The 12,186-nt window shown below is 32.5% G+C and overlaps 2 protein-coding genes across 2 annotated transcripts; one reads left to right on the top strand and one right to left on the bottom strand.

The window, feature by feature from the left end:
• Positions 1-473: 473 nt before the first annotated feature.
• BUBR1 (BUB1-related (BUB1: budding uninhibited by benzymidazol 1)) lies at positions 474-4,601 on the top strand. Its single transcript, XM_022889089.2, has 11 exons — positions 474-746; positions 855-914; positions 1,179-1,323; positions 1,542-1,699; positions 2,546-2,624; positions 2,722-2,788; positions 2,871-2,925; positions 3,357-3,522; positions 3,600-3,682; positions 4,060-4,137; positions 4,233-4,601. Exons 1-11 carry the CDS (start codon positions 574-576, stop codon positions 4,294-4,296), a joined length of 1,128 nt encoding a protein of 375 aa, XP_022744824.2. The 5' UTR covers positions 474-573; the 3' UTR covers positions 4,297-4,601.
• Positions 4,602-8,006: 3,405 nt separating this feature from the next.
• LOC111295412 (NADH dehydrogenase [ubiquinone] 1 alpha subcomplex subunit 6-like) lies at positions 8,007-11,061 on the bottom strand. Its single transcript, XM_022888886.2, has 2 exons — positions 10,739-11,061; positions 8,007-8,435 (listed from the first exon to the last, which is right to left on the bottom strand). Exons 1-2 carry the CDS (start codon positions 10,949-10,951, stop codon positions 8,250-8,252), a joined length of 399 nt encoding a protein of 132 aa, XP_022744621.1. The 5' UTR covers positions 10,952-11,061; the 3' UTR covers positions 8,007-8,249.
• Positions 11,062-12,186: the final 1,125 nt, after the last annotated feature.

Below are 12,186 nucleotides of genomic sequence, written 5' to 3'. Positions count from 1 at the left end.
ACAATGATTTTTTTTTTTTTATTGATTCGCACACTTGATCCTTGAAAACATATAAATCAATTAAAAATTTATTTTATCAATGCACACGCCTAAAAAAATACACTCGCTAAAATTATAAGCAACATTTTTTGAATTATTATATAACAAAATTTAATAAAAATTATTTTATTTATAATTTTAAATTTTTACAAACAAAATTAATTGGATAATATATATCTTTTTAAATAATTAAAAAAAATTAAAAAATATAATTAAAAAATAAATATATATGTTAATCTTTTAAACTCGCATGACATTGAATTTTCAATGTACTCAAAATTTAATACTAAGTAAGACTTAATGATTGATCTTCAATTTGTATTTGAAAAAAAAAAAAAAAAGGTTAAGAGCGCAGTAAGAGGAGTAATGGCCTGACGAGCCCAACCCAATAGCCCATGTTATTTTATTCCAAAACCAAATTCCCATGTCACGGCTACTTGAGCAGGAGCGACTGCACCATTTCAAAATTTGAATCGTCATCTACTTTTTCTCGGCTCTTTCCCTTATCTGTGCGCAACAAGAACAGCAGAACGCATGGATCCAGAGACAGAGTTCCTTACATCGAAACGACAAACCGGCAACGAATGGGAACTCTTCAAAGAAAACGTGAGACCCTTGAAGAGAGGTCGCAATGTTGATCTCTTAAACCATGCTCTCAAAGCTCACACTAATGATCAGCTCAAGAAATCTCTCCTTGAAAACCGAAGGTTTCTTCCCAAATCTTTGTCTTTTATCTTGATTTAAAAAAAAGTCTCTTACTTTTTATATTTGACCCATTTTCTTAACTGGGTATTTTTTCTGTCTTGAATCCTTAGGAGATTGATTGAGGCAATTGACGAGTATACAGGAGATGATCCTCTCCAGCCTTGGCTTGAGTAACTACTCTTCCCATTAAACATCTTTATTTGAATCTTGAATATTGTTGTTGTATGAAATCATGGAAATAATTTGGGTTTTGAATGATTGAAATTTATATAATTTTGTTTTTATGATTAACAAATTAAAATATATTCTTATGAGTACAAATATAGCGAAAATTAAGTAGTAAAGTAATAGGGTTGATTCAAGGTGTTATTGTTTGGAATTAGTAGATAGTTAAAGGTTTTTGTGACTTATTGTTTTTTTTTTCCGGGTTGAAGTTGTATAAAATGGGTTCAAGAGGCATTCCCACCTGGTGGAGATTTCTCAGGACTGGTATTGATCTATGAGCAATGTGTTCGTGCTTTCTGGCATTCAGATCGTTACAAGGATGATCTCCGCTACCTCAAAGTTTGGTTGGAATATGTGGGTTCTTTTCACCTTTCCTTCTTATTGATTATCTTATACAGATTGTGAAATTCAAATTTTGTTTTATCTATGCTTGGTCACTTGTCCATTTAATTGTAAATATGCTATTCAACATGTCAAATAAAAACCTCAGTAATTCATCTTTTTTTTTTTCTGAATTCAAAATGTTGAATCAGTGTTTGTAAAGTTGATGCAAATGGCAAATGGTATTGCAGGCTGAGCATTGCAGTGATGCTGAGGTCATTTATAGTTTTCTTGATGCAAATGATATTGGGAAGACACATTCGGCATACTACTTGGCATATGCTTTGCACATGGAATCCCAATCTAAGATGAAAGCAGCCAATGATTTATTCAATCTTGGGTTGTCCAGGTAAATTCTGTCTTCTATATTTAATTTGATGAAAGAGTTTGGATGGTTTGTGATCTGATGTTTTCATTTGATTCAACGGATGCTGTAGTGCATTCCATTTTATGTAAAGCATGTTTTTTCCTCAAGGTTTACTTTGTTTGTTGGTAGATTTTTTGACAATAGCAGCCGAAGTTAAAAGTTCGAACTGGTCGTTAAACTAATAGGTTTTAGGCATTTGAGTATTAATTAATAATTTGAATGAGTGGGTCCTGCATGTGCCAGATTATAAGCCATTTATCTGTACTTATGTTATGGATTATACAGTGTTTTTATTTTTCCAACATTTCAACAAGGTTAGGTCTGATTCCAAACTTGTACTTTGAAGAACGATGCTGTTGTTATGCTCATATTTATTGAGTCAGCCCCTCCTACCCCCAATTCTCTGGTATGTCAGTTGTTGTTATGACAAGTGGTACATGTTCTGTTAGTCTGTACGAGTTCTTCGATTTTGTCATGCCCTGCATTGGTTGAATGGCCTCTGGGTTTTTCTCTAACATATGTAAATAGGGTGCCTAGGTCGTTAAATTTATACTGAAATAAGCTATCATGTCTTCCAAACCCCAATAACATCAAGGGACTGAAAAATGTGCTGTTGTATCCATTTGATTAATTCGCTTTTATGAAGCCAATAGTCACCAGGTAAGGTTCCCAAAGGTGAAACATATTACATGTCCATTTCCACTACCCAATTTGTTTTTGACAAGAGAGCCATATGATTGTTCTAAAAATCCATCCTTTTTGATCCATTTATAATTGTTGTGAATTTACATGCATGTGTTGATTTAATTAAGTTTCCTGCAATTTTAGTAATGCTCAACCAATAGAGAAGTTGAGGGATGCTTACAAGAAATTTCTTGCCCGCTCAATGAGAACTAAAGCTAGTGAGGTTTGTACTAATACTTAATGTGTTCTCTACATTTGATTTTTTTTTCAATAACGATTTTTTGGTTCTGTTTATCATCTATTCTTTTTCAAAAGTACAGGAGGACTTGAAGGAGGACGACTTACCAGTCCGAAGTTTCGGAACTGTCCTGGCCAGAGGAGAAAACCGTAAGTTTCATTGCTCTTCCCTGCAACTTTGCCATGTAAAAACTTTTTCAACAACATAACAAGTAAATTCCTGTCATTGCAGAAAGGCAGGCAAGCAAGGCTTTTGATCTTGGCAGGAATAAGTTGAAGCCAGATCAGTAAGCAAAGAACCATTTTTTACTTTTAAGTTTGAGCTCTTACATTTTTATTGTAAGAAGATCTCATGAAGCCCCAGCATCTCCCTTTTTATCACATCTAATTTCCATTCAAGGATTGATTAAGATACTACCAATGCTCCCTTTCTATAGCAGTTATTGATTCATGGAGCTGCAGCTAAATTAACTTCTTAGAATTCCATTTTCTTTGTCATTATTCCTTCTTTCTGAAGTGAACAGATGTTAGACTTAGTTTGAGAGGTACATCAATATAGTTATTAATTATAAATCTACACAACATTTCTTGTATGTAGCATTATATGGATACTATACATACTCTATATGAGTTTTCCATAAAGAGCATCTATCTGCAAATTTGGTCCAGTCATAAGCTTGTACTTTTAACTTACTTTTCCATTGGTTTTCTTTCATAGGGTGCATCGCACTCCATTTTCTATTTTCAATGATACAAGTATGGATGTCATGAGGGGTCATCACTCCAAGCCAAAGACTGATTTAAACTCTTGGCACGCTCTTGGTCGTAAAGCTGAGAGAAACAAAGAAAATAATGCAGTGCCTGCAAAGTGGACATCATACAAGGTTCCCTCCAACTCCAAAACATATTCAGATCATTCTGCAAATGAAATTGAGCCTCACAAAATTCTCTCTTCTCTCAGATTCCTCAGAGACCTGTGCCAAGAACCATAGGTGCAGTTGCAAGTGCTCATATTGAAGTGTATGTTGATGAGGAATGTGCAGAGTAAGTAACAGATATTTGAACAGTAATAACTTTTTAACATGCTTTATATATAGACCGAGTTATGATTTGCACCATATGAAATTTATCCCCTTTTTGATCTTTCCTGGGATACTGAAGTTATCAGTCACTAACTCACAATTCAAAGCAGTTGTGCTGGTATACAACACAACTCTCTTCTACAAGATGAAATAGAAAAATATCCCACCTTTAATGGATTACTTTAACCTGTTGTTGTGCTCTCTGGTTTCTATAAAAACTTATGGAGGTGAATCATTTGTTCAAAATGTTGGTCTGTAATGATACTTGTGACCTGTTGTATGGTGTTGTATTACTGCCTCTAAAATTTTTCTTACATTTTAATCAAATTTTTTTTCCAGACAACCAAAAGTGCATGATGAGAAGGATAGAACTTCAAGTGTGCAGCTCAGAGAGTTGGATGGCCGAAACATAAAAAGGTAATACTAACAACAAGAACTTTCTATATTACATTACTGGCTAAGGATGCTTAATGAAAAGATTACTAATTACCTTTATGAAAATCTTTGTGCAGGGAAACTGAGTTACTTAGGGAGAACCCATTGCGCAATTTCCCTTCAAACAGCCTACCAAGATGATTCCACAGCACTAACGTGCTTCTTGAGGTGTTGTATCATTTCATGTTTGGATCAGCTTTTACCTCCAAAATCTGATCCATGATATCATATTGTACTACGTTTCTGAGTTCTCGGTTTTGGTTTCATTTTCTGTTCTCATGACCCAATAAATTTTTGGAAGAACACTTATTCTATGCTTGTAGAGTTTTAAGTTCAGTCAATCTTCTCTATGGACATACTGGCTGAATGATTGAAGATCCATTTCTTTTTCCTATGTTTATCTATGATTTACTGAATTCATAAAAAGTGCTTAATAAGTATGTTTCTCTTGGACCATGCTTATCTATTCAGTTTATCATCCTTAAAACAAAAAGTCATCCAGCTAAGAAAAAACCAGTATGTAAAGTCTTACTAAGCCTTTTCATTAAGGTGATTTTATGGCATGAAAAACTTTGATTTGTGGGTGTAAAAGAGATCAACTTCTTACATCATTTAACCATACATCTATGCCATTATGTTTAACATATTCTGTGCTTCTCTTTCTAAGAAACTGATAATTTGCTGGAAGTTCCTATTTGTACTATCAAGTTAGTCTATAAAGCCATGACCAAATTAACTTGTTTCTGAAAATCACTATGGGTTTGCTGCTGAATATCAATGGCAGTGCATAATCATGCATATTCTCGGACAAAGCTCGAAATCTACTTGTTTGTGTTTCTTTTTGGTTTCCCCTTTCCTATTTATTAGTCTTTGCTCAGTCCTAGTTTTCCCAAAAAATGTTAATTAGTTCGTCATCTCTTGCTACAATTTATAAATAGCCAAACTTCATGAAAAAGAGTAGAGCCTAAAGCGATTGATGCTGCTGCACATAGAGTCCTCTAGCTGCGTGATGCCAGTGACAAAGAACTAACTGTGCATCATGGTGTGTGGTTGGGGTTTGGAATATATAATTGAAGCCAAGTATATGAGGTTGTGCTGCAGCCTTCCTTGGTTCCTCGGCAAGCATGGATGGACGTTGGTGGGAAAATGATTGCAGCAATGTCTGCTTCTATTTGCTGGACCTGCATCCTTTTCTACATATCCAAATGGTGGAAGAAGGGATGACGAGCCAGTAGAAGAAAGCTATCAAACAATTGGCCGGATAGAGTTTGCAGATCAACAATATCAGGAGAATTGTTATTGCCGGCCGCAGGATTTTGTTCCATCAGAACATTTCAAGTTCCTCTCACATCAAAGATCAACTTCAAAGAGTTTCCAAGGAGAAACCTCCAATACATTGGAGATTCCATTCCCCGGCACTGGAATCCTGTTGGGCCAAAACACCATTGGCACTTCGGGAGCCTAAGAGGGAACAATCATTAATGAGGGTTTTTTTTTTTTTTTTTTTTTTAAATTTCTTTCTACTGCATCTTTGGCCATTTAAAAGAATAATCTTTACTTGCATTTTTAATTTTCTTTTCTTCTCTTTTATTCCTCATTAAAATTTTTTTAAATGGTAAAAAAATTTGGGTTTTATTTAGTATAGTCTAACACATTTTCTCTCTGACTTATTTACTTGAAATTTATAATAAATTAACTTCTCATAATTTTTTAATAAATTTAAAACTAAACTGAAAAAACAAACTTTTTTTTTTTGGTCATTTAAACCGATTATCGTTGATCTTCCTTTTTAATAGTGCTTTTTCATGTACTTGACATAAAATAATTGTCAAAAATACAATTGTTATTGCAAAAGAACTTTAAGGAGTGGAAGATTTCATAATTAACTAATTAAATGCTTACTATTATTTTTATTAAAAATCTTTCTTTTTATAAAATATTCTTCTAGTAAAAGTTTTTTCATATGCATATTTTAATAAAATTTTAATTTCTAGAAAAAAAGATTGCTCTAATAAAATTATAAGTAACGTTTTCAAGGATAAGTTCTATCATTATTAGTAAATAATTTTGAATTAATAATTAGCAGTTAATTAATTTATTCATAATTTTCATTATTTTTTTGATAATACATAAATTTTCTTTAATAGTTTTGTATAAAAGGAGCTTTCGGCAGGTACCATGACCGCAGCATTATACGAACCTTGAAAGTAGGCTAAAAAAAAAAGCAATTAAAATTATTATAGAAATTTATAGATTTTTTGTTCTTTTTGGAAAATATATAAATTTTTTATAACTGGAGCAATTAAAAGTCGGTCTTATTAGAGAGTTGGAAGTGGGTCTCTGCATGTGGCTTCAATTTGAAATTAAGCTAAACTCAAATTCTTCATCACCAAGGCATTGCTTAGATACAGAGTCTTACCGGTTTGCAAAGAAATTAGGAAACAAAGAATAAGGCTGATCTTCAAGAAAGCTTCCATGGCAGAAGAAAGCAGGATCGGCCGGCCCTGAGATTGTGCAAGAGAAGGATGAGCTAGAGTTGAATGAGAAGAAAAGAAAAGGCTTCCCAGCTTGCAGGAAGTCAAGGATGTGGAGGCCAATCAACAAACCTATTATGACAATGCTAGGCAGACAAAAGATGAAGTGAGATGTTCAATAGGATTAAGGGAAGGAAGAAGATGAACCAGAAAACTCTTGAAGAAATCGCATTGCACGTTGAAAAGGTGATGGCTTTGCTTGAGGTTGCTGTTGAAGATCGAAGGGGCAATTGAAGAAGAGTGGTCTTGGAAAGGCAATTATGTCTGTCAAAATCAGAGGAGGAAATTACCATCAACCAAAAACTTGCAAAGGATTTGACTGAAAATTCGAGTCCGAACATGTACAAAAAAGAGCACAAAGTTTTCGAACATGAGATTATCGTATTTATCTCATTTTAGTAGATTAATAAAATTATTATATATCAAATTATATTAATTAATATCAATGAGTGATTATTTTGATTTTATATTGTAATATACTCAAATTAATAATATGAATTTTTTAACTAAATTATTATATATATGAAATTATATTAATTAATATCAATTAATGATTAATTATTGTGAAATTTTTTAAAATGAATTTTCGGTATATTGAAAATATTTCTGAAAATTCATTTCCGGTAACTTAGTAAAAAAAGGTTTAAAAGAACCAAAAAAAAAAAAAAAATAATTAATGAGTATTTAAATAATTTTTTTATTGATTAATTTTGTGGAATGTATTGAGAGTTTTTTGGGGTACAAGTATTCCTCAGCATCAAATAAAAAACCTTTGCAAGCTGCAAAAGTTAGTGCTCAGGGTCGTGGGATTTTCACTTCGGTCTGAGTCTGATGTCTTGCTTGCTGATGAGGGAAGGTCAAGTTATGGCTGGTTTGTTTTTGTTTTTGGGTAGCTCTGTCAGAGCAGGCAGACCCCCTTTTTTTTTATGTGAAAGGTTAGACAGTAGTGGCTCTGCAAACTGCAATTGTTTGTTTTTTCTCCGTTTGAGCATGTGAGGCTTATTAACATGTCCAATAAGGCAGCTATTAACAAACCACACAACTTTTGACTTCTATGATTCTCTCTAATAATATTGTTTGATAAGAATACTAGTTTATAAGTTGGTTTATATTAAATTAATAAACAAATAGAATATTAAATTAGAAGCTTAAAATTGTTTGTAAAACCATTTAAATCAATTACTTTTGATACCCTTAAAATCGACATTTTTATATAAAAAAGAAGATAAATGAAGAAAATGATAACACTGCCTTGAAAATGTATTGAAAATGAACACATGGACTCAGAGTAGAATCAAGTATGCAATAACAGAAATATAAGACACAATTCTGATAAGCTTTATTTACCAGAACTCGAGCACGCTTTTCCGAGTTTGTGAAGACATCAGCCATAAAAAAAAAGGGATATTCATAGTTTTCTACAGGAATAAACATGATGGACTTTTGCCCAACAGAAAGGAACAGAGAAAGGTTCTGAAGCAGTTCCAGGTACAATATTTATTTATTATCGAGTCCAGATTCAAATGCAAACCCCATGAAATGTCCATAAAAATTGAATGTTCAAAAGTAGTTGCTTTTATAGAAATTCTTCAGAAAATCAGACATGCCTTCATCTTTGGTGTCCAAATCCTGAACAAGCCCTTGACGACCCAGTACATACTGACCAATGATGTGGTGCCGTTGCTTTGCATGCTCCACAATGTTGCCCAGCTCTTCCATACCCTTAAAGAGCAGCAAATCAATTACCTGTAGATTGCACTACTATCAAGACAATAGAAAAATAGTATTTTTAAATCACAGCAACCAATTATTTTGCATTCACAACCACATGACTCATTCAAAGCAAAGAATCTTTCTTTACCATAATTCCAGGCCTATACAACTCGGAAGGCCAACAAAAACTGAAAATACAAATAAATTAAGCTATACACCGATTTATCAAACATACAAACCCAGATTAAACCAGAATTCAACTCTACTGCTGTCCCATCATCAGAAAGCAGCTCTGTCCAAATAATTAGAATGTGATATCAAGTCAATGAGGCTCCTCAAATGGACACAATCTAGTTTTTCAAGTCAAAAGCTCCTGTAAGTTAGATACATTTCCTAAAGTATTGAACATATCAAATCTACACATTTGGTAGCACATAAGATATTGAACAATTCATTACAAAGTAAAGCAACAAATAGAAGTGCTACCCATGAAATTAATGCAGAGAGATACATTCCGTGATGGTACATGAAGACAAATATGCAATTTTGTTTATCTACGACTAGAGAGTCAATTACTTAATTCCCATCAATAAGGAACACCAAAATAAGCTTTAAACCTCATTCACATAACCTCCTTACTGTACAAATTCCATCTCCACTAGCCAAATGACCATTGATTGGCAGAAAATTCACAATATACCATATATGGCAACAGGACCACTTGCCAAAAGTAAAACATTTATTGAAGACTCAACATGGGGATTACAATAGGCTGGGAAATTTCTCTATAGCATATATGGAATGTGCTCCTAATTCCCAAGGCTCTAAAGATTGGAAATCCTCCTTTCAACAAGATACCAGATTTTACATCAAAGCAATTTACAAAAAGTGCAGAGACTCAATAGCAACTATGCAGCTCTTGCTAGAGTAAATTATAAGATTTTATTACATCTCAGAAATTTGAACGACTATGCTAAGAGAAGATGCTTCCTGAAGAACTTGGATGAGAAAATACTGAAGCAAGCTGACAATATATAAGGTGCTTCGCAACTGCTCATGAAGCCTATGAATTCCAAACTTATCCAAAAAATCCCATTTAACTAGGTCATCAGCTTGCTCCGAAGTAATCTTCAATCATCTACCATCAATAGAACTCTTATACCATCAACTATTTGATCACTTCTCCAAAGAAAACTTGCAATACTGTTTATCTACTAGACAACTACTAGCAGGTTTCATCGATCAATTTCCATAATAAAAAACACCAAAATAAGCTTTAAACCTCATTCCTAAGGTTAACAACAATAATAACCATGCAGCACAAATTCTATCCCACCAAACCAAATGATCATTTTCATCAGCAGAAAAATTGCACCACTTTACCATAAAAAACTGCATGATCATGTGGTTAAAGTAAAAGAGTTATTGAAGATTTGAAGATGGGAAAAACAAGATGCTAGGACCACAGCTTTCTCTATACAACCCACATAAGACACTCCAAAATCAAAACAGCCTATGGGAAGATTACATTGACTGACATTCAAAAGAAAATTAAGCTGATCATTCCCGAAATAATACAGCATAGAACTCTTGCTGGAATAAATCATAAGATGAACCACATATCAGAGGAAATCACTCATGAAGCACTCACAATGGAAAATACTGAAGCAACTGTTCTTGAAGCTATTGAAGACCCAGATTAACCAAACAATCCTCAAACAAAACCCATCAGCTTTTGTCCAAAGTGATCTTCACCGATCTGCTATCAATAAAACTCTTATAAACCTCACTCACATTATCTTCCTGATCAGAGAAGAGGAAATTTAAGCAACACATGAAGTAAGTTTGATTCTAGTGCAAATTCAGCATTCCCAATCATTCAAGAGATCGAAATGGAAACATACTCTCCAATTCAATAAAAAATAACAATATCCCAACTTTTCCCCTCATAATCCCACATCAACTAAGCAAAACTCAAACTCAGATTTCCATAGGATTATCACCATTCGTAGAATTATCTTATTTTTCATTATTTTCTTTTAGCTTTTAAAAAATTTGCTATAAATCAAAAGCAAAACAATATTATAATCCATTAAAAGCAAAAACAAATGAAAAAAATAATTACCATTTCTAAAAATAATCATTCTATATAAAATTAGATTAAAACCATCAATTTTGCCACAAAATTAAAGCAAAAAAGAGGACCAAACATTATTTACTTCCAGAAACAAAATACAAGCAATAAAATATCTTCGTGGCCCGAAAAAAAAATCAAATTCCACCCAAATTTAATAAATAAATAAAAAAGATCTAAAATGAAGAGTAGGGAAGCCAACCTTAGGGTTAGTAACATGGGAGTTCTTACGGATCTCGGAGGCGATGGTGGAACGGAGCTGGGATTTGGTTACGACGTCGTCTAGGTTATAGATATCCATAATAGCTGGTATTGATCTACAAGCTGCTTTGAAGAAATCGAACACCCGACTCCTTGCTTCTTCCAAACTCGCTGAGTTTGGCGGTACCTTTACGCTTCTCAACGTGAATGCCATTTCGATAATCTAAGTTGGAGCTCGACTCGTTCAAGTGTCTCTGAGTCAGAGGGTGTGAGGGATATTGAGAAGGAAATGAACTCACCTTGTCTGAATGTGGAGACTCTGGGACCCAAATGCTGTCGTTTATTACTGGACCGGCCTATGGATCGGCTAATGGTTTCGGGCCGAGCTCAAGCTAAGATTTTTAGTCATCCAGGTCGGGTTTGGCTCAATTGGATCACGTTTACGGTTGGTCGAGACATGATATTAACATCTAATATATTTTTCCATGCCCAACCTGATTTAATAACTCAAACCTCAAAATTTATCCAAATTTATTCATATTATTAACTAGTAAGGTCCGCCCATAAAATTTTTTCTAAAAAATTTAAAATAAAACATAATATTTTTTTCTTAATCTTTAATATTTTTTATTTTCTTCTATTAAGATTTAAAACATTGATAATTTTATATTTTTTTATGTTTACGCTAATATATATATTTATCATTTATATAACATAAACTGATAAATTATCAAATATATTACAATGGTGTTTTTTAATTCCACAAACGATGTGAATAAGGTAAAACATACCTTTAGAGTATAATTAAAAAATTAATTAAAAAAAGATATGTGTCATTATGTTAATCCCATTTATGAAGTTAAAAAATTTTACTAATAATGTATCAAATAATTTCTCATATAAAATAATATATATTATATAATTTAAAAAAATGAGTCAGATCGAGCTTGAGCTTTGAATGTCAGAGTCAATACCCTATCATTCTTTGTCCACGTTAGTTTGACATGCTTAATATTTTTATTTAAAACCTTTCAAATATCGAATAAGCCTTCGAACTTAAGTAAGTAACTTGACATTCGAATAATTTAAGGTTGTTTATATAATATTTGTATATCAAAAATAACAATTAGCAATTATTTTCATAAATATTTTTTTATAACATAATCAAGGTTATCATTAAATTTTGTTTGAATTTGATTCTCCCTTTAAATGATTATAAAAACGACATCTTTCATATTAATTTAATGCATTTAAAATTTTACTTTTGATCCTAAAAAATTGAATATAGAATGATAAGAAAAAAAGCTTGATCTCTTTATCAATTATACTAAATTTAATAGGTAATGAAATTTAATGTACTATATAAACAATATATTACTTTAAATGACATGCATGAGATCAAATTTTTAATGTATGTTAGATTTAAACTTTTTATTTTTTAAAATAATC

Source organism: Durio zibethinus, chromosome 14 (genome assembly GCF_047325235.1).
Source record: "Durio zibethinus cultivar Kanyao isolate XHJ-2024 chromosome 14, ASM4732523v1, whole genome shotgun sequence".
Taxonomy (NCBI): Eukaryota; Viridiplantae; Streptophyta; class Magnoliopsida; order Malvales; family Malvaceae; genus Durio; species Durio zibethinus.
This window is presented reverse-complemented; position numbering and strand designations above follow the sequence as displayed.